This window comes from Enhydra lutris, unplaced genomic scaffold (assembly GCF_002288905.1).
Source record: "Enhydra lutris kenyoni isolate GAN:26980312 unplaced genomic scaffold, ASM228890v2 scaffoldscaffold2, whole genome shotgun sequence".
NCBI lineage: Eukaryota > Metazoa > Chordata > Mammalia > Carnivora > Mustelidae > Enhydra > Enhydra lutris.
The window spans coordinates 20570499-20593380 of NW_019154086.1; the positions used below are offsets into that span (position 1 = coordinate 20570499).

Genomic DNA, 22882 nt, shown 5'->3' on the forward strand with positions numbered 1-22882 from the left:
CAGAATCCATGATGAGGGCTCCTGTGCAGAAGCTTTGCAGTGGTTGCTGAATATCAAAAGGGAGACATATGCTTTTTCTTTTTGTGCTTCCCAAGATAGGCTCTTAGGATAGAGATGGTTAAGAAGAAGTACAGTTAAGAAACAGGATTTTTAAGTTCTTGTAACAGCTGGTTTATCATCTTTTCTGGAACTCCCTCATCTTCTTCGATGTGAAATTTGCTGTTTCCTATATAGGAATGCAACTGTGGGAGGAAAAAAGTACAGAAATCTGGCTATTTCCTGCCCCACCCCCACCCCGCCAAAGACACAGAAGGGCATCTAAAATTGCTGAATACTTCTTTAGACATCAAAGAACTGAGGAATGTTGAGAGGGGACTGACAGCAAATGGGCTGATGAAGGTATTAAGGACTGAATGTTTGCATCCCTTTGCTAAGTTTGTATGTTGAAATCCTAACCCCCAATGTAATGGTATTAGCGGGTGGACCCTCTGGGAGGTGATCAGATCATGAAGATAGTACCCTCCTAGATGGGATTGGTACATTTCTAAGAAGAGGCACAAGAGTTTGGTCTGGCTCTGCTTTTTGCCACAGGAGGACACAATGAGAAGTCAGCAGTCCTCAACCTAGAAAAAGGCTCTCACTAGAAGTTGGCTGTGCTGGCATCTGGATCTTGGATTTCCAGCCTCCAGAACTGTGAGAAATATGTTTCTTTTGTTTATAAGCTACACAATCTATGGTATTTTGTTGTAGCGGCCCAAACTGACTAAGACAAGAGGTGATAAAAAAAATTTTTTATAGTAACAAGGTGTTCAAAACCCTTGCTTTTTTATTTGATGAATATAACTTCTTAGCAGAATGAAAGAAGGAACAATTGAATTTAATTTAATAATCAGTTAAACTTTTTAACTAGCTTGCTAAATAAAATTACCTACTAGGGAATGAGCCAAAGGAGTAGTGGCAAAATATATTAGAAATGTATTTTTTTAAAAACAAATATGCACAGCATAAAAGCATTCCGATTTTTTCAAAATGGCATCCAGTCACGTTAAGTGAACTATTACCATTTCCAGGGAGATTACTTCTTATGGCTGCACAATGAAATCTTGTGCTTATTTAGCAGATATATTGAAGACCCCAGACTCTGCTTTTGATTTCCATGAAGAGAGATTAATTTCCCCAAGGACAGGATGGACACATATAATAAATTGGCTACAACTCTTTATAAAACAGACCTTTCATATATCTGTAATAAAATTACTTACCATCATGAGTAACTGCATTTGCTTGAAGTAAATTCTTAATATTAATGGATGGAAAAAATATTCCATAAATTTTAAATAGTGAATATATATATTTTGAGTATTCTATCAAAATATTGGAATTCACACATATTATATATGATAACTCTTTAGTAATAAGATTTTTAAAAACTTTTATTATGGAAAATTTCAAATATATAGAAAAGAAGAGTAACTAGTGTAGTGAACCTCATGTACTCATAACCCAGCTTCAACAAGTATTGATTCATGGGCAAAATTGTTTCACCTCTATGCCCACTGACTGACTTACACCCTCTCCTCTCAGTGGTTTTTTTTGAAGCAAATCCATGCCATGATATTGTTGGAAGAGACACTCTTTTCTGGGCCTCTTTTGTTCCTAAGGATCTTTCTGGGTGGGTCAAGATTACAAGGCCCTGACAGTTCTTTTACCAGGGCCCATTTCTCAGGGTTGATTATGTACTGGTAACCTTAAGAAATGAGTTCTCTTTCCCATCCCACCCCCCACATTCTATCCCTAGCCCAGTTAAAGAGCAGCTTTGCTTACTGCTTGCTATAAAATTAGTGGGTTCCTGAAACTCAGTGCTACTCCACTGTGAAGCAAGACACTGCATGTGCAGGCCTCCTCTAGACCCATCTCTGTTACCCTGTGGCACTTGAGAGCATGTGAAACTAACACAAATATGCTAAGGTTTGGGCGACTTGTTGTGTCATGAGTAATAAAGTCCCTTGTCTCTGACTCAAGAGTCTTGAATATTCTGCCAGTCTCCATAAAATACTAAGTGGGTAATTTATTAGGTTGTAATTAAGGTAAAGTCAAACCTTAGATCCAACATATATCATTTTATCCATACATATTTCAATATACATTTCTAAAAGATGAGACCTCTTTAAAATAGAGGTAAGTTCTAGAGACCTGCTATATAACATTTTGCCCATTGTTAACAATATTATATTGCACACTTAATATTTTGCTAAGAGGAAAGATTTCACTTCATATGTTCCTACCACAACAAAAAATCCTTTGTAATATTATTATCACATCTAAAAAAAGGTGACCATTCTTTAGTAGTACCGGATATCTCTGACTATATTTAAATTTCCCCAATTGTTTAGTTTGGTTTGGTTTTTTGTTTATTTGTTTGTTTTTTAGAGTGCATTCAGTAGGATCCAAATAATTGTATTGGGTGATTTGAATCTTAAAACAATTTTTTTTGTGGATATATATAACAAAATTTGCAATTTAAACCATTTTTAAGAGTACAATTAAGTGGCATTAATTACAATCACAATGTTGTGCAACCATCATCACTACCTGTTTCCAAGATGTTTACATCTGAGTGATTTGAATCTTTAGCATCTTTTAATCTTTTGATTTTCCTCTCTCTGTTTTTCATTGCAATTTGTCTGTTGAAGAAAATCAGGTCTTTTCTGCTACACAGTTACTAAACATTTTCTACTGTGCAGTTTCCCATAGCTTGGATTTTGCTATTTTCCTAACTGTTTCATGGACTTCCATTAGGAGGCATGGAATGTCTGGTTGTTTCTTTTTTTGTGATGTTAGCAGCCACTCATGATCATCCTCTAGATTCTTTATTTTTCAGGGGTACAAAATGATAATATTCAAATTCTATTTTTGCTTCTTAATAGCTATAATACTTTCACAGGGGAAAGAGTTACATTGTATTCCATTGTATGGGTATTTATTCAATCTGTATAAACAGAATATTTCGTAAATCAAAGATCTTATTTAGCAAACACAGTTTCATTGTGATTGTTTTTCAAACATAGGAGAGGTCTTTTGGTTGCTGTCCTTTGTTATATTCCCACAAAGACTACAGAGTATGCTCAAGACTAAAGTAGTATTTGCAGCAAAGTTAAACACTATTTCTGTATGATAACCTGAGTGAAATTTTCATCCCCCAATATAATTTCTATCTCTAAAGCAGATCTGTTGTTGAAAAGTATCCTGAATTTATTCATCTGGAAAGAAAGTAACCTGAGTATGGACAAGCAACTCCAGCTTTCTTTTCTTCCGCAGAAGAGTAGGGGGAGCTGAGGAATCACCTCCTTCACCTGTGTCCTCTGCTTCTTTTTTTAATGCAGGGATCTAAGATTAAGCACAGTGCTTTTTTCAATGATAGTACGTGGCAGGAGGGCATATCAGAACACTTTCTTAGAGCAGCACTGCAACACATCTGTTCAAGTGAATCAGTTACCAACTCAACTGACTCATTTCACGGGGATAAGAAATTCAAAACCATCATATGGATTGAACCACGTGATGCCTTTGCCACTAAAAATATTAATTAAGCTTTCCTTTTTATCCCCCACCGTAACATCTGTTAACTCACATGTGGCATCCTCTGAAACTTGGGTACACTGAGAATCGTAACAGTTGAAAGGTCATATTACCAAACTTCTTAAAGTTTTGAAATTTGGAGGGACTATTTCTTTCTTTCTCTCTCTTTCTCTCCTCAGTCTCTCTCTCTCTCTCTCTAGAGGGGAAGTCACAAGCATATTTCTGAGTATAATATAATTTTATATTGGCAAAAAACCACTGCTGTTTTCAGATTAAAAGTAAAAGAAAGCAAAGCTGAGTTATGTTAGCAGGGCTTATAGGGAAATAACTTCAAAAGCCCACTTTCCAAATCAAAAAGTGAATGTGGGTACCATGCTATACATGTTTATCAGCGCAATTTGTTTTAGTTACCTATTGCTGTGAAATTAATGACTCTAAAATGTAGTGGTGGAAAACAACACATTTATTATTTTGCAGTTCCAGTGGGTCAGGAATCCAGGAGCAGCTTAGCTGGGGCCTCTCGTTCAAGACCTCTATTGACCTGGGGCAGGAGCTGTGTGCAATGCCATTTTAAGGGTTGAATGGGGAGGAGCCACCTTCAAATTCCGTAGTGTGGCTGTTGACAGAACTCAGAAGATTCATTTCCATGTTCAATCACTCAGGCCTCTCTGCAGGGCTGCCTTTGGACATAGAGGCTGGCTTCTTCAAGAGTAGGGATTTCAAAGAGAGAGGAAGACAGACAGACCGACAGATGTGACATTCATCATGTTTTCCATATTGTGTTCATTAAAAGAATCAGTAAGTCTAGCCCATGTCAGAGGGGAGGGCATTACACAAGAACATGAGTGCCAGGAAGCAGGGATCATTGGGGACTATCCCAGAGGCTGCCTGCTACAGTTTCTTTATTTTGAATGTAAATTTTAAAATAAAAATGCATTCTCATTGTTAGACATTTGAAACGTAGAAGAGGGTATGCAGTCAGTTTCCCTCATGTCCCTGTTACTGGGCCCACCTTGAGCTAACTCCTAGCAGTTCCTTGTATATTCTTTCAGAGACTTTCTGTCAAATGGGAGGTTGAAAGGCACTCCACAGGGACAAGCAGAAAGCCACTTTGATCTTCTTCCCTCCCTCCTGCCAACTCAAACCTGCTTGCAGAGATAACTCTACCCCACCCCTCTGGTGAAATCTGAGGTGGGCAGTATGGCTTTTCATCTCCCTCTCAGATAACCAGGAGTTATTTTTAGTCATAACATAGTTCCATGTCAGAAAGAAAATGCTGAGTAACAGTCACTCTGAACTTAAAGGTCCAAGTTTCTGTTCTTTCCTAACTTGGTCCTTCTTCAGCCTGGAAGCCTGAAATGAGAAAAAGTGGGGGCCCTGCCGTCAGCGTCTCCTTCTCCTTTTTTGCACTTCACCACTTTTTCTTCTACCTCCTTTCAACTGCTGGAGGTTGCCTTTGTCTCTTTCTGGATTGGGGGATGGGAAATGAGTGAAGAGACATAAGGAGCTCTTTTATGCAATACAGGTTCTTTTGGCTTCTTCAGAGATTTCCACATGGAAACATCCAACTGTAGCTTTTTTTGGTGTTTGCAAATTCTCTCCTTCAGTTAGCATTTGCTTCCAAGGATACACCTCCAGCCACTTCACTCTGAGGTCACTTTAGGAAGCCTTTCAGGCAAGGTCTCTAAGAGCTCCAGGAGGGCTGGCTTCTCTCTCTCCCAGCCTCCATCTCATCCCGGGAAACCCTCACACACCTTTCAGAATGTCCTAGACTCTTTGGAAAACTGATTAAGACCATTCTTGCTCCTTGAGGGTTTTAATTTCTCATGCTATCTCGTTCAATTTCTTTAGGAATTGTTATATCCTGGGAACAAGGGATGTCTAATGTATTATCACCCCAGGAATTAAAATCCAAAAGAGGAGATGTATCTGCTGGTTGATCAATTGCTTGTTTTGTATTGGTAGGAAGTGAAAGACTTTTCTTGTACAACATACTTTCCACATGCTGAGATACCTTTGAAGACAAAATGGTGACAGTAGTTAAGGCTAGAGATTCTTCCAGTAACCCAACATACTCTGCTTAGCCACAGAGGGCAGGGAGGTTGAGGTAATTTCAGGCATGGTCCATCTGTATAGTTGTGAGGGACACAGTTCTAGGACAAGGTGGGCTTTTTCTTTCTCTCAGTAGCATACAGTGTTTATTACTGTAATACTAGATATCAAGGGGGTAGTAACTTCCAAATCCCCATTCCTGGGTCTGCTGTGGTTCATCTGTGTATACCAGTATTTTATTCTGAGTTAGTCCACCTCATCCTTTTCTAACAGTCCTGTAAGAGATCCTATAGACACACCATTCCATGTTTACTAATGGCCAACTGGTAACCTCTCCAAGCCCAGGCTGTAATTCTTTAGACGACTTCAGCACACAGCTAGCTTTAAGCTGGCTTAGTGTTGAGACATAAACACTGCCACTTTGGGCCTCAGTGCCCCAGTATCATCCACTGGGCTCCTACACAAACCTGACCCTCAAGGGGACCCAGGCGATTTCTATGTTGTTCGCATTATCATAGCTCAAACCCAGCTTCTTCCATTCTAATAATATCTAGGTTCTCAAATTCCAGTAACTCTTTCCTCTCCTATCCCTTTCCTTGTATGCCTTGTCCAGGTCCACCTTCTTAGTTTCTGGTTTTCTGAGGGGGTCTCCTCCTTCTTAGCAGGGCTCACTGTAATGGACTTTTGCCCCTGCTTCCCATTTTGGAGATTGAGACTTTGTTATCTTATCCATTGATGAATTCATGCCCGCTCACTTCCTGGGTCTTCCAGATGTTACCCAGAACCTTCCAATTCTGCTACTTCAATTGGATGCCTGGAAGTTCTCAATCCTGAAGACTCTACAACTGTTCCATTTGGTGGAATGTCTGGCATCAGTCAGACCTTCTGCCACAACTCCTGTGGGAGCTCTGTCCTGTTGTGCAGGCAGAAGGAGCTTGGACATTAGAGCTCAGCTGGGCTCCATGGAGGCACTGAGACATGTCAGGTGGGAGCCAAAGAAATGACTACAGCCCTCAGAAAATGATTTGGGGGTTAATACTAATGGCAAGCGAGAAGACTTGGAGAACATAACACTGTATGACAACTATAGTCAAAGGGGGGGAAAAAAGAATGACTTGGAGTTAGTCACATTGTAAGGACCAAAACAAAACAAAACAAAACAAAACTAAATGATAAATTAAAGCTAAAGAAAACCAGATTTGAGAAAAAATTCTGCAGTGTCATTATAAAGTATGCCAAGAGATACAGTATCCTCATTAAAGAAAACTAAATTATTTAAAAGTGAATGTGGGGTGCCTGGGTGGCTCAGTCTGTTAAGTACTGACTTCAGCTTAGGTGATGATCTGAATGTCCTGGGATCAACCGCACTGGGCTCCCTGCTCAGCGGAGAGTCTGCTTGTCCCTCTTCCCCTCCGTCTGCCTCCACCCCTGCTCCTGCACTCTCTGGCTCTCTCTTAAGTAAATACATACATACATACATACATACATACATACATACATACATATATACATAAAATCTTTAAAAAATGAAGACCACATTGTATTGATGTTAATTTCTTAGTTTTGACAAACGTGCCACATTATGTAAGATGTTAATGTTAAAAAAAGCTGGGTGAATTCTCTGTAGTATCTTTGCAACTTTTCTATATCTAAAATTGTTCCAAAATAAGAAGTTGAAAAAAAGAATACCAATGGAAACATGAAAGTATTTACATGAAATAAAGAACTTTTTTGCCCTAAAATTTTTAGGCAGATAAGAATGGTTTTTGAAGGATATTTTCAAATCTCATTGTACTTTGCATAAAACAAGCTTTGTAGAAAAGTGCAGTCCTGTATAAATTCTGGGAAGAATTAGCTGATGCTTCTTGGCTTCACTTTTAGGAAACTCACTCTTTCAATAAATAATTTTTGACCTATTTATTGGTCTTGCATATACTAAGAATACATCAGTCAACAAAACAGATAAGTATCTATGCTCTCGTGGAGCTTACATTCTAGTGGGGTGGGGGAAATCAATGATAAACATGAATATAATAAATGAGTTATATTGTATGATCTATAAGTGCTAAGGAGGAAAAAAGAAGAGCAGAAAAGGGATAGCAGCAGTATGCATGGGGGTTAGGCTGTGTACACTTTTAAATAGGGTGATCTGAGCAAGCTTCATTAAGCAGGTATGTGGAGCACAGATGAAGGAGAGGAGGGAAGAAAGCATGAAGATATCAGAGGAAGAGCATCTCGGAGAGGGAACAGCCCTAAGGTGGAGCGTGCCCACACGTTCACGCAGCGTCTAGAGGCAACTGGTCAAAAGCAGTAACTGCAGGGGAGGGAGAGTACATAAGTAGAAGATGAGGTCAGGAATTTAAGGATAGTGGTGGGTGGAGAGGAGCACAAATAATACAGATATCTTTGGCTTTTCCTCTAAAGGAGATGGGGAACTAAGGCAGACTTTTGAGAAGGGAGACATGATCTGTCATGTATTAGAAGGATCATCCTTAACTGCTTTGTGACTAGATGCTGGGGGAGGCAAGGGCAGAGCAGAGAGAACAGAAGGCTAAAGCGGTAATCCAATGACAGATAATGGAGCGTTAGTCCCAAATGAAGCAGTGGAGATGGCAAGAAGTAGTGAGCTAGAGTTAGCTTGTTCCAGTCTCAAGAGCCAGTTGAGAAACTCCTTGGAAGTTTGCAAGCCAGTTGGTAAGCATGGCATTATTAGAAGTTAAATTATGGTAAACTTACCATTAAATACATTATATTGAAAACTCGAGTAATAAATACTCAAAAACTCATCACTTCTTAATTGTTTTTACTGAATTACCTTACTGTTATTACTACTATTATTAGTTTAGAGAGTGGCTGTGCACATGCAAGCTGGGGGAGCGGCAGAGGGAGAGGGAGGATCTTACGCTGACTCCACACCCAGCACAGAGCCCAACGTGGGGTTCAATTTCACAGCCCTGAGATCATGACCTGAGCTAAAATCAAGTTAGATCCTTAACTGGCTAAGCCACCCAGATGCCCCATCCTGTTATTTATTATTATCTTTACTCCTGAGTTCATTTAGGTCCCTTCATATAGAGAAAATATTTGCAAATGGGGTTCTGCTGTGCATTTCTTCCCAATTCTGTATTCAGTGGCATTACATTAGGAGTTTGTCAGTCAGATTGGGGTTTTTGCCCTATAGAAATGAAATGCTACAAATCAGCGTACATTTTGTGTTTGAAGAGAACTAGTTGTTAAGCATTAACCAGCACACCACTGCTTTGTGCCTTCCAGCTATAGCTAGGAACGTGTACCACTACTCCATCCAAAGCTTTCGGGTTCCCTCGCTCCTATCATGTCCCCACCCACAGAGGCAATTTTTCATAAAGAGGTCAAATAGGTATTGCGCATACTACAACGGGAGAAAAATTAAACAACAGATTTCTCTTAAGTCTCATACCATTAATGCATATTTAGTTACAAGAACTCACCATACCTGTGATTGAATCTTTAGTGCCGGCCCTAGCTTTAATCCCAGAGTGCTTCGGAGATGCTCCTCTGTGAGTAACGGCAAGGTTTCCCCATCAATTGCATGATCTTTAAATACCTTATTAAACACAAAACGTGTTAACTTTGTCTCTATGCGTTTTTTAAAAATTCTTGTTTTATATATAGGTATTTAAGTTTTGGAGGAAACATTAAGACTGCTTGAGGCTGACACTAAATATTATAAAATCTCTCATTTTATATTATTCTCTTTCCTGTGCTCTGGTGGCAAGTTGTCTGTGTTCTTTCATTACTCTTAGAGCACATTATAATTCTGTTTATGGGACTCAAGTCCATCCTGGAGTAGGTATTATTTGAGGGCAGGTCAGTGTCTTATTTACCAGTGGCCCTGTAATGCCATGGCTGGCATGTAGTAGATATGCAATAAATGCTGCTGGACAATTCAATGAATGCACAACAGACTGAGTAAAGGGTTGTGGGTAAAAATAATGGCAGACAAATTTCACTTCTCACATAGACAGATACAGCCTTTGTCCACTGCCTTGGACGAATGGCAAGGGGAGGAGAGATAATGCTGGTGAGAACCATCATTCTGGGCCTTTCCGGGGGCCCTCTCTATTCTGACTGTGGAGTGGATGCCATCATGCCTTCCTTTCTTCCAGAAACTAGGAAGGCTGCTGGTGGACAAAGATTCCAGGCAGATAAAAAGGTGAATCAAAAACTCTGGGCAGACTGGCAGCACTGAAATTTCATGATCTCCAGCTTCAACCTGCCCAGCAATCCTTTATTTACTGATGTGATCTGTTTTTTTCTATTTTCAAGCTTTCTTCACACTCTTCAAGCTTAAGACCTTACAGAATTCTCCCTCATTTTTAGCAGACCATATAACTTCCTAATTGAAAAAGGAAGGAAGGAAGGAAGGAAAGAAAAGGAAAGGAAAGGAAAGGAAAGGAAAGCAAAGAAAAGGAAAAGAAAAGAAAGAAAGAAAGAAAGGAAAAAGGAAGGAAGGAAGGAAGAAAAAGAAAAGGAGAGAGAAGAGGAGAGGGGAGGAGAGAAGAGAACTTCTTTGGGGCACCTGGGTGGCTCAGTCGGTTAAGCATCTGCCTCAGGTCAGGTCACGATCCCAGTGTCCTGGGACTCCCTGCTCAGTGGGGAGCCTGTTTCTCCCTTTCTCCCTCTGCCCCACTCTCCTGCTTTGCTCTCTCTTGCTATTTCTCTCTCTCTCTCAAATAAATAAATAAAATCTTTAAAAAAACCCCCAAAACACCAAAAACGAACTTCTTCTAATTCTGCCCAGCAACCTAACCACAGATGTGCTCCTGGCTGCATTTGACATTGTTGACCACTTTTTCATGAAAAATGGTCTTCCTTGCCTTTGTGAGGCATCTTCCTCCTGGGGACTCTTTGCCTTTCCTCCCCAGTCACTACTGAGGCTACCATTTCTTTGTCCGAGTCCTTCTGTGTTTGGGTTTCTGAGGCTTCTACTTTAGGTCCTCTTAGGTTTTCCTGATTTACCTCAGTCTTTGGCTTCAGTGAATGTCTCTCTATGCCAAAGTCTCCCTGAGACTTAGAAGCTGAATCATGCTAATTCTGCCTTTTAGATAGTTGTCTTTTTTTCTTTTTAAGATTTTATTTATCTTATCTCTTTCTTTCTCTCTCTGTCTCTCAGAGAAAGAGCAAGCACACCAGTGGTGTGGTGTGGGGGCAGAGGGAGAGAGACAAGTAGACTCCCCAAGGCCTGATCCCAGGACCCCGCGATCATGACCTGAGCCGCAGGCAGATGCTTCACTGACTGAGCCACGCAGGCGTCCTAGATGGTGTTCTCATCTACCCACCCATCTGGTGCTACCCTGGGTCTAGGGCTTCCCCACTAGCCTTGCCACCTTCAACCTGTTTTTATAAAAGCAACCTAAGTGACTTTTCTGAAATAAAAAGCTAGGCATGCCACTCATGCTTAAAACCTTAACTACCTTCAGGATAAAGTCATAAACCCTCACGGGGTATCCCCAGCTCTTGGTGACCTGGCACCTTCCCCTATTCCAGCCTCCTGTCCTGCCATTCTCACCTGTCCTACCTTGGTTCTCTGTGCTGCCAGGGACTACTCTCGAAATCCCAACTGTGCTAAATTCTTTCTGGTTCCTGGCCTTCTCCTGGAAATTCCTCCTTTGCCTCACTTCCACCTCACCAACCCCCTCAGTTGGTAAACTCACTGTCAGACGCCTCTCTCTTCAGGGAAGGGATACATTTTCAAACCCAGGCAGGTTGGCAGGCAGGGCCTGACCCTCAGCTCTGGTGGTAGAACCTGGCCCCAAGGCAAAGTTGCAGAATTTTCCACTGTCACTTGGATGTCCCTCCCCCCTTAATTTTCTACGCAGTAGTTGAGGCCAAGAGCACCCTATAAACATACACATAATTTTAGTGATTTCAGTTATTTTTAGACAGAGAATATTTTACCGTTGAGTCACCTAGAACAAAGAAGAATCATTGAATACTACATCAAAAATTAATGATATGTACTGTACAGTGACTAACTGAACATTAAAACAAACAAATAAGATGTGTTGGAACGTCTCCTGGACATCCCTGAACAAGTGAGCTACCAACCCTCTTTCTACATCTGTTTAAAAGAACTCATTCGCATAGGAGCCTCGGGTTCTAGTTGTGGTTCTTTTCTTCTGGATTTCTTTTGATACCTGCAGGAGGCAGGTGGTGGGAGGCTGCTGTGTAGCCACCTAAGGCAGAGATGAGAAAGAGGACAGGGTTCGGGATGTGGGGGGAGGACAGGGAGTGCAACTCCGGGGTAGCCCCAGGCTGTGACATACTAGACAAGGGATTTAGTGGCAGCTGCGCCTGAGCCATGCTGCTTTGATGCTTGTTGCACTCTGTTTTGTCCAGGGACATTCTCTCTGTTTCTGCACACTGTACTGTCACTGAGCATGGCGGGTCATGCCCAGCAAGGCAGTGGCCTTCCTGTGGCTGATTTTGCCAGCAGTCCCAGGGAGGCAATAGACTAATGAGGAAGCGAGAGCAGAACTTGATCCTAACCACGTTTGAGAAACACCTAGAAATAATTGTACTGCTTCTCAGGGTGGGGAAAGGAGCACTGACATCCTGTTGGTGAGAGATAATGAGTCAGCCAAGTTTGGGGTACTCGTGTTTATGTGACTTCTATGTGTCCGCAAGAGGACGTGGAGGATGATAAAGTATGAAATGCACTCGTGGCGACATTTATCACAAGAGTGGTTATTATCAAGAGCACTTCTATGTCTGATTAAGAACGATGAGGGTTCGGGACGCCTGGGTGGCTCAGTTGGTTAAGCAGCTGCCTTCGGCTCAGGTCATGATCCCAGCGTCCTGGGATCGAGTCCCACATCGGGCTCCTTGCTCATCGGGGAGCCTGCTTCTTCCTCTGCCTCTGCCTGCCATTCTGTCTGCCTGTGCTTGCTCTCTCTCCCTCTCTCTCTCTGACAAATAAATAAATAAAATCTTTAAAAAAAAAAAAGAACGATGAGGGTTCAAATAGATTCTGCCCACTGGAAGTCAGAGATCACATGTTCATTACACACAGGGTTGCTTATTTCTGGCTGTTATCAAAATTTCGTAACTTTCCTAGTGGTTGATGAGGCACTTGATGCATGGAACAGATAAATTTAAAAAGTGATTACCCCATGGTGAATGACTAGTAACACAATAATGTTATACTTGCTGAATAGGAGAGAACAAGACAGGAATTTTCATCAAGTATGCAAAAAGACAAGGTGGGTGACTTGAAGAATACAGCTTGCTTCATAAGTAAGCTGTGGTTCTGTTCTCTTGAGGAGCCTCTGATAGAATGATGAAATTAATGTTTATCAAGTACTTATAAAGTGTGAGGCCCTCTTCATGGCTTACAACAATCCTTTGAGAATATATTATACAAGTATACCCATTTTACAGATGATTAACTGTGTACTGAGAAGATAGGCAACTTGTGCCAGGTCACATGTCCAGAAAACATGAAAGCCAGGATTTGCACCTGTACTTTCTGGTTTCATAAGCCATACTCTTAATGACTACACTAATTTTTCCATAAGTCCCATAAACAGAAAAAAAAAAAAGAAAATGTAGAAGAATTGACAGCATTACAATGAAGTAAAAAATGATCATAATACTGAGAGCTGAAAAAAGTTATTTTTAACATCTGTTAATTATGTTAAATTATAATGTCCTTTCCTTGCTTTCTTTTCCTTTAATATATAAACCAAAGATAATGACACCAGATTTACTAGGCAAATTGTTACTTAAAATTGTGTTATTATATCACTTGCAGGGATGCCTGGGTGGCTCAGTCAGTTAAGTGACTACCTTTGGCTCAGGTCATGATCTTAGGGTCCTACATCAGGGGTCCTTGCTCAGCAGGGAATCTGTTTCTCCCTCTAGCCTCTGCTGCTCCCCCTGGCTTGTGCTCTCTTTCTCTCTCTCTCTCAAATAAACAAATACAATATTTTAAAAAATAAAGCACTTACAAAAATAAAATTTATGTATGAAAATATAGCACTGACATAAACTCTAAAAACTGGCCAACCTATTTTCCCATATGAGTGAAACTAGTCTTCTTACCAACTGTCCTGACAGTTCATTATAACTAAAAAAAAAAAAAATAGTATTTTATCTACCAGATTTAATTATCTGTGTGTATGCACTTTTGTATGTTGCCCCAGCATACATATAGGATTTTAGAATAGTTAACTTATTTTTTCAGATCTATTGTCCTGTTACCCTTTTCAGAATGAAGAATATATTTCTATTACCTATTATGAGTAGCCTTAAACTTCTGGTACAGAAGTGTGTACCCCCAAAGTATTTGTTATACAGAAGACTAGGGAATGTAGTAGACATTTCTCCCTGTTTTGGGATGTTTGTCCACTGAATCTTTTAATTTGGGGTGAATTCCAACCTCCTGGGAGTCTTGATAGAACAGAAACAAGCCAGACAGACATGGCTCTCCCAGCCTCCCCTGCAAATGGGGTGCGGGGACTAGACCCAAGCTCCACGGATCCCAGGCTCCTGTCCCATCAACCAGTGACATACGAAGGGGCAGATTATTGGGAATTCTCTCTGAGAGAAAAATACATGTTCAACAGAACTCATTAGGAAGGAAATATATTTCCTATAAGTGTCTTATTTTCATGAAAACACTTCAGTGTTAAGTCACCTGAGCATAGTCTGAACAACCTGGAAGGCCACTAATGAAGTTGTACACATCATCCACAGTCCATTTCTGAATATCTTCATCCAAGGACACGTTTTCCCCAATTGTAGCCAGTGGGTGTGCTCCTTTAAAAATGGAAAGGAAATTATTTGGTGATATAAAATTTCCAGGGAAAAGGGGGAAGCTAGGAGTACAGTTTCATGTACTGTACCTTAATTTCCTCATATTCTATCTATTATCACAGAGGGTCCCTTTAGGTCCCTATAGATCTATGTATAGGCTCCTTAAAAGATACTGAGAGACCGTTTCTTCCCATCCAAGTACTAACCAGGCCCAACCCTGCTTAGCTTCTGAGATCAGACGAGATCGGGCACATTCAGGGTGGTATGGCCATAGACTGAGAGACATTTTCTTAAAAGTTGAGTATCTCCTTTCTTTTTCTTCCCCTAAAGATCTTTAATGACAGCATTATCATAAATAAACAAAGAAGTTGCCGACTGCTCTGTTTCTCTGCAATTCCAAGAGACATGCCATGTGGATTTCATTCTCCAGATGAACACTATCATGTTCTATAATGTTTTGTGATTTATCATGCTTTCTAGGTGACATGGGAATTTAGATACGTATTCAAAAATGGCAGATTAACACTTTGTAAGGCAAATCCCAGTATTTTAAAATATTTTTGTCTAAAGAAGTTCTAGAAAACTATTCAGTGTGTGTTTGGGTGGGGTGGGTAGTGTGCTAATGCTTTTAGGTAAGAAGGTATCACCACAGTAATGGGCATTGAAAGTTAATGTTTCTGTTTCACTGTCCATAGTTTTCTACAGTTAAATACAGGGGAGATAGAATTCCTACTTTAAAGCAAGAAGTCCCTCTATTGTGTGTTGAAAAAATTAGCAGCCAATGAAATTAAAATTTTAATTTAAAATGCTGGTAGGTTTCCCCACCCTTCCTTACCCTTGCCTTCCTAGCTTTTGCTGAAAATTCTCTCTATAGCTACACAGGAATAGATAAGAATGTCACTAATATGGCTTTAGTGGAGCTAACATAATAGAAGTGACTTCAAAAAGACATAGTTCTCAATAGAACTAAGAAAAGAGAGAAGGAAACATGATGAGTATAGAGCATTACGGAATAACTTAGGGATTGGTGACCTGTGGCTCATTAGGATCTGCCATTGGCCTCTGACACCTACCTGGCAGAACTGGTCGAGGAATTGGAGGGCAAACACCATTCTTTTCCCCACAGGCTGAGAAGCCCTGCTCTGAAGGCTTCTCTTTAGCACCATCCCAGGAGGCCTTTGCTTCTAGAGGCACACCATGAGCTCCCCAAGGTTTTCTATGGGAGGGCTCAAGCTCCCTACAGGTGTTGGCAAGAGCTGTAGTTGGCTTTTCATTGGTTTCACTTGACTTCTGGTCGTTGAGAGCTTCATTCTCTGGTTCCTTTGCATATTCATCCTCTTCATAGGAAATCCCATGAGTCTGGCCTAAGAGTTTTTCTTCTGCTTGACTTTTGGAGCTCTCAATATCGCTGTCTAGAACTTTCTGATTCCCTGTACCTCTCCTGAGACGACGACATTTCTGACTCCAGCTCTCTAGAAAATGTGGACCAGTTGCCACTAGCGTAGGGTTTCCCTGAAGATTTCTCAGGGTGCTTCTGTGAAAATGCAGGTCACCAGGAGGAAGCATGCTTCTGCCATGGTAGGGGGCTGGGGCAGGTGGCGCACTGGAGCCATAGAGGAATGGTATCCCTAGGCCTGCTAATCCCTTGGAGTTCACTTTTTCTATTCTCCTTTGTTGGTAAATGGCATGCATTTCCATTTCCATCCTAAAAACAGAACAATATATTTTATACACCTGAAGAAAACCATTAGAAATACAGTCTTAATGGACCTCTGCCTTTTCTGAGATGGGACCTTCGCTTTTCCTGAGTCTTCACACTGCTTATCTGAAGTGTGTTGGGTGGAAACATGAGCTCCCCCAAAATTCACTGGGAAAGAGAGTTTGGAATAAAGATCTGAGGGTGAGAGGTTTGGTTCAGTCTCTCAACGGAAAGGCAAGGCCAGTTTTTAAAGCATTAATTCTAATAGGTCTGGCAAATTCAGCAGGAATGGGGATAACATAGCAGAGGGTAGTTTCTTGCCAGAGATTAATCCTCAAAGAAACTAAAATTCTGGAAAGAGGTTTTTAAACCCTGTACTATAATCACAGTGGGACTCAAGGCAGGCAGTAAGTCAATGCAAGTCTCAACTGTTATAAATCAATTTAGCCAGCAGGGGTTGTGTAGGAGGACTTGTTGAGGGCTTTGCTTACTTTACTTTGCTTATTGGTTATCACCTGGACCCACTGGGGTTTAGTGGTGAGAAAACTGAGGATAATGCCTTCTTGCACACCAGGGCCATGCCCTATCATTATTGCTGTCTTTTCTTTCCAGTTGCTACAGTAGAAGGCCATTGTGGGGGGCCACTGACGTGGGGCTGTCTGGGCTCTGCTCACAGAGTCTGAAGTGGAGTTGGCAAGCGTGGCTCCTATGTTTGGGCAGAATTGAAGTCATTTAAAAGAGAAGGGCTGATATGAATTTCAGAGGCATCACAAGTAGGCATTTTAACTGTGAGGCATTATTAAACTCTTATGATCTACCTGCTTAGCTTCACTACATAATTTCCAATCTTGCTTTTAACCAGCCTGAATCTATGTTTGTATATGAAATACTTTTTGCATATAATCAGAAATCTATCAAATATATGTAATATAATATGTGTATGATTAGGGTATATATAATATATACAAATAAACAGATATAACAAATGAATGAGTGTATGTATACAAAAACTATCTCTATCTCTGTCATCTAGCTATCTTTCTGTCTACCTATCTTTCTGTCTATTTATCTATGTGTCTAAAACAAATGAATAAACGAACAAGTGAGTGAATAGAAAATAAATAAAACAACACTGTGATGTTACCTGGCAGTATGCTGCCTTTGAATCATTTCATTTCTTCTGGCCATTGCCTTTATGGATTCAGGTGGTAAAATGCCCCAACCTTAAAAAAGAAAACCATCATCTCACCCCACAAACAAATCAACAATGTTTATTTTAAAATAATACAAAAAAAATTTAATGATTTAAAACAGCATCTACAAAACCCTCCAGTAGAGTACAATGTTGGAAACAGTATCAGATAATTGCTATTCAGCATTTTAGGGTCACTTTGGTGATGGAATGATAAATACTAGATAATTTTATTTTTCTTTAAGTATGGGTCTCATGATTGGTGACATTTTCCTGCCATACTTCAAAAAGGAAAAAAGATTAAATGAGCTGTGGATCTCTTCACTTCTAGCTTTTGAAGTAAAAATGGATAACTTTTTTTTTTTTTTTTTGCTATAAGAGAAATTAGTTGACCTTAAAAAAAAATAAATAAATAAGTGCTTCTTATGCATCAAAATGTCTGGAAATAAATGCAGTGATTTAATGGGTAGGATATAAAGCTCTCTATGTGGACTTATTTGTGTATCTGAGGAAAATAATTTTTCCAAAATGTTTTCAATGATGTTGGGTAGAAATTATGTTCTTTGTGTAGTGTTCTAAAATATCTTGAGATAACAGCCACATCACAGATTTGAAGGTTGTATTCTTGCTTCGTAACTTTATCCTCTATTGACTTTCTTCTTTCTCTGTACTCCTAATGCACTTAGTGTCTATATGTTGCTTTTCAAACCATCTATGGTAAAGGGAAATGTTTTTCTCTTAAAATTTCTACCCATCATGGACCAATACTTTTAAAAATTATAACAAAATGAACTTTTATAAAATTGAAATGAAAACAAGGACAAATACAAGTGAAAAAAATTACTAGATCAATAGAGAATTACCCTGTCAAATCATTGCAAAAGTTTCTCTATATATGTATTTATTTACACAACCTCCTCACAGACCAGCACAGGTCTACAGAACACTCTTTAACATAATAGACACCCAAATTGTACTTATTAAATATAGTTTTGTTCACTGATAGTTTTACATATGAAAATCTATTCTCCCTAACAAGGGGATTAGTATCATGCAGGCTAGAACTGTTTCTTGTACATACTTTGTACTAAGCTAGAAGATCTCCTTTAACTCCTATTAATAACCTATCTTGAAATAAATCATACTATATCTTTTTAAAGGAGATTATTTGTCATTTGTAAAATTAAAAGATTAAATGAGGTGACCTCTAAAATCTTCCTAACTCTAAAGCTCTATATCTTTATAATGCAGTGGCTTCAAAATATTCTTCTTTAGGGAGCCGGTATGCATGAAAGTTTCAACCCAGGAGGTACTGGCAAAGGATACAGAGAAAGTTCTCATGAGAAGTCCAGTAGAGAGGGCACAGTTCTAATTACCTGGATTCTAGGACCCTCTGAAATTTGGAACCATCAAACCTATTTCAAGTTTCTTTCTCTTTCCCAAATAGAGGACATCAAACTTAGTGCTAGTCCAGCTGTAATAATCCACTCTACCTAACATCTAGTTTTTGAAATAGATTTCTGTCTTAGTTTTTGTTTTGCTTGCTAACTTAGTAACTCAGTTTTTGTAGAACCCAGCCCTTACTTTTCCCTTGCTCACTCTGCTACGCATCAGCCTTGAGGCAGGAGACCTGACCTATGTCCCTGAGACAGGTGGTCAACTTGCTTGTGTATATCCAAATATTGGCAGCTTCTGGATTTTTTATCCAAGACAGGCTCTCTGAGTCAGCAATGAAACTATTTCACTTGTCTGTTTATGTGTTGCCTGTAACGATGGGCTTAGATTTACTGGGTGCTTGCTGCCAGAAAGGGCTTTTATCTGGATCAGCTGTTGGGACAGCCTTTTTGGTCCTTGGATCACTCCAGGGAGTGTGTCTAGTTTCATATCTGGCCCTGGCTTGTCTACCCAATCCCACCGTAATGGATCCATGCACAACATGTTCAAATCCAGGCAGGCTGGTCTTCACCAGCCCTGACGCCAATGATACTTCTTCTTGTGTCAAACTTTTCACTCACATTGTTCTTATCTACTGAGAGTTATTGGAACTGGAGAGCAAGGACAAACAGAAATGCACGAATATAGTTTTGGGGAGATAAGATACATCAGTCTGATCTTCAGTATTGTGAGGAAATTCTCACTTCCTAATCTCTCTCAAGCCCCCATCCAGTCATGTTTTCACTGATACCACTCTACTGACTGCTCTTATCAAGATCACCAATGAACTCCTCTTAGCTAAATCTAGTCATATATCGTTAGTTTTCATCTACTTGGCACACTTCACATAGATGCTCTCTCTCTCTCCTTACAACTTCTTCCCTTGCTGTCAAGGCCACCAGGCTCCCCTGGGCTTCCTCTCACCTCACTGGTTTCTCTTCCTGTTTCTTCCCTGCTTGTTCCTTTTCACCTTTTGGATCTTTTCTGTGTCCTAAGAATCACCCTTTTAACCTCTATCTGCACTCGTTCTATGGGTGATATCTAGCCTCATCTATGCTGATGACTTCCAAAATTATATCTCCAGGTTGTCTCCAGAAGTCCTTTCTGGGAGTTAACTGCCTTCCTGACATCTCCCACTGATGGTCGGTTAGGCGCCTCAAACATAATAGGAGTGAACTCTGCCTAGGACATCTCTCCACCCCCAAGAACTCTGTTCCTCTCACACTCTTCCTCAACACAGAAATTCTGCCTTTCCTATTGCTCAGACCAAAATTTTTGCTGTCCTCCTTAACACCTCTCTCTCACACAGCTAATTTCTCAACTGTAAGAAAACCTGTTATTTCTACCTTCAAAATAATTACAGAATCCAACCACATATTGCTCTTGAACTGTCACCACCCAGGGCCAACCCCTCACAATCTTTTGGCTATTCTAATAGCCCATTAACTCCCATCAGTTTATCCTCAGAACTTTGATCCTATCAAGTTTGTCCCAGACACAGCAGCCAGAGTGATCCTGGTAAAATGTAAGTCAGACCACATGCCTCCTTTGCTTGAATTCCTCAAAAGCTTTGCTTCTTACTCAGAATAAAAGGCGAACTCCCACAATGACCTGTCAGGACATAGACAAACAGCCCTAAACCCCTTTAATTCTCAGATCTCATCTCCTCGTGACCTCCTTAGCTCCTCACGTGTAAGATAAGACAGATAGTAATAGTGCACCTTTTCATGTTATTCACCAGTAACTTGATGGTTGGAAGAGTTAAGTAACTTAAACTCAGGCACACAGTGGCAGAACCATGATTTAAATCTAGGTTGCAAGTACAGAACCTACAGGCATTACCGCCACAGAGTTCTGCCACCAAAACTTAGCATTAAATTTGATGGCATGATGGCAAGCATAAAGCAGCCACCCAGGTCACAGTTGCTCCACAGACTGGAGCCGTTTTTTGCCCATACCTGAGTAGACACGATTAGACAACATGTTCGGCACATTTGCATTTGGTAGAACAGAAGATCCAAACTGGGAAGGAATGCAAAACTGTCTTGGGTCGGGAGGAGCTACGATGGAAGGCAATAAATCTCTAGGGGAAAAAAGATAAAATGAAAAAGTAGATAAAATGATGTTGGAATAGTACAAATTTCCCATTGTATAGACAGTGAGCTTTTTTAATTGCCAGACAGAATTCTATCATCTCTTCCCAAAATGAAATGTAAAAATCTTGCAGCCTCTATTGGTTTAAGTAGAAATGTGGTAAGAAAGAACTACTAAGGAAGGACTGACTCAGCTGATAGCACAACAGATAAAGCAAGAAGAGAACGTTTTAAGAATGTCTGGAAACAAGATCTAATCAAATCAATACCACTCTCTGACTTCCCGTGACCAACATACCGCTTGGACCACTACATTCTTTCCTCATGTTTTGGACATACTTTGGATTGGGTTTTGCCATCTGGGGTCAGGGTTTGACTACCTGGGTGACAATTTATTTATTTTGCCAAACTTCAGTGGTCTCAAGAAATCCAAATTTATTATTGATGCTCCACGAACAATAAACAATGGATATGACATTTTTCTCAGAATGTCAAAATATGGGGAGCCTGGGTGGCTCAGTTGTTAAGCACCTGCCTTCAACTCAGGTCATGATCTCAGGGTCCTGGGATCGAGCCCCAAATTGGGCTCCCTGTTTGACAGGAAGTCTGCTTTTCCCTTTCCCGCTTCCCCTGCTTGTGTTTCCTCTCTCGGTATCACAGGGCAAGTGCTCATCAGCTATGTGTTGAGTGAATATATCAAGCAGTTCTCAAATGGGAAGTGGCAGGAAGTGTGTTGACTGGACACTGCACTGGACACGAATCAGGGAAATAACATTAGTCAAGAAACAACACTGGAGTTATTATTATTTGAAAAGTTAATGATCACCCATTTTCTCCTCAGACCAGATTAGTATACTGGAAAGAAATACCTGTCTGCCGTTGGAGGCTCAAATGGTGAAGGAACCAGTGGCATTCTCTGCTGCCCTGATGCTGTCAACAAAGGGTTCATGGCCATCATAGGATTTATCATCAATATCTCTCGCCACTGATGGAGTTCTAGAAGGGATCAGATAGATATGTTAACAAGTAACTCTACTTTTTGTGAACTATTGGAATTTTTCTTGAACACAATGAACACCTTTTATATTTCCCCCACATTTGGGGAGACTGCTATAATAAGCTTTAAATTACATAAAAGCCCCTCCATTTTAAGCACCCAGGTACAACTGTAGAACTTAGTCATTTATCCGTTTGTCCTTGGAATTTGTTAATGAGCCCACAGGAAATACCACATCACACTACAAGCAATAATAAAATTAAACCAGCCTTGCAAGATTCTGGAAGTACCAACCTCCTTTTTTACAATGTATTTTGATTTTTAAAAAAGATTTATTTATTTATTTTAGAAAGGGAAGGAGCAGAGGGAGAGAGGGGGGGACTCAAGCAGACTCTGCACTGAGCACAGAGCCTGATGCTGGGCTCCACCTCACCACCCTGAGATCAGACCTGAGCAGAAACCAAGAGTTGGCTGCTTAACCAACTGAGCCACCCAGACGCCTCCCCCCTTATTTTTATTTTTATATTCCTATTTCAGAGGTACAAATGCATATATTCTCCCATATGTTCAATCTTCAGAAAAATATTCTTATTTAATTGATAAAACAGAAAAGAAGGGGAAAATCTTCTTAATGGCTAAAAATATATCTAGTTAGAGTGGATACAGGATAAGACCATATTTAATTAGAACAAGTGATCAAGTTATATCCAAATGTACATAAACACAAGGATTCATAACTTTATCTGCAGAACCTAGTGATCAGAAAAAGGGACCATTGTTTAAAGGGTAATATTTTGCTTTACATCTTCCTGTTAATTATTAATGTCCTTTGAATAATTTTAAATATTAAAGAAGTACTAGTCAAGCAGATCATTTTAGCTTCTCTTTCCTTCATCCTCAATTGTCATTTAAAAAAATTCAAAATACCTACAATTATCTTTTATTTTTTAATTAACTTTCATATTTTAAAAGATTTTATTTACTTATTTAGAGAGAGAGAGCATGAGCAGAGGGAGAGGCAGAGGGAGAGGGAGAAG

At 40.1% G+C, this 22882-nt stretch overlaps 1 protein-coding gene across 1 annotated transcript; it reads right to left on the reverse strand.

Moving 5' to 3' along the window:
* Positions 1-5395: 5395 nt before the first annotated feature.
* LOC111146966 (sterile alpha motif domain containing 7) lies at positions 5396-21803 on the reverse strand. Its single transcript, XM_022502746.1, has 7 exons — positions 21718-21803; positions 20714-20838; positions 17274-17352; positions 15504-16135; positions 14312-14433; positions 9107-9217; positions 5396-5593 (listed from the first exon to the last, which is right to left on the reverse strand). Exons 1-7 carry the CDS (start codon positions 21801-21803, stop codon positions 5396-5398), a joined length of 1353 nt encoding a protein of 450 aa, XP_022358454.1.
* Positions 21804-22882: the final 1079 nt, after the last annotated feature.

Excerpts from the sequence above, each read along its gene's own strand:
- LOC111146966 (XM_022502746.1), bottom strand. The coding sequence starts at position 21,803 with ATGGCCATGAACCCTTTGTTGACAGCATCAGGGCAGCAGAGAATGCCA. Across the intron at positions 14,434-15,503 it reads TCCTCGACCAGTTCTGCCAG|GAGCACACCCACTGGCTACA; the intron begins GTAGGTGTCAGA and ends CCATTTTTAAAG. Across the intron at positions 5,594-9,106 it reads CACTAAAGATTCAATCACAG|GTATCTCAGCATGTGGAAAG; the intron begins GTATGGTGAGTT and ends TTGTCTTCAAAG.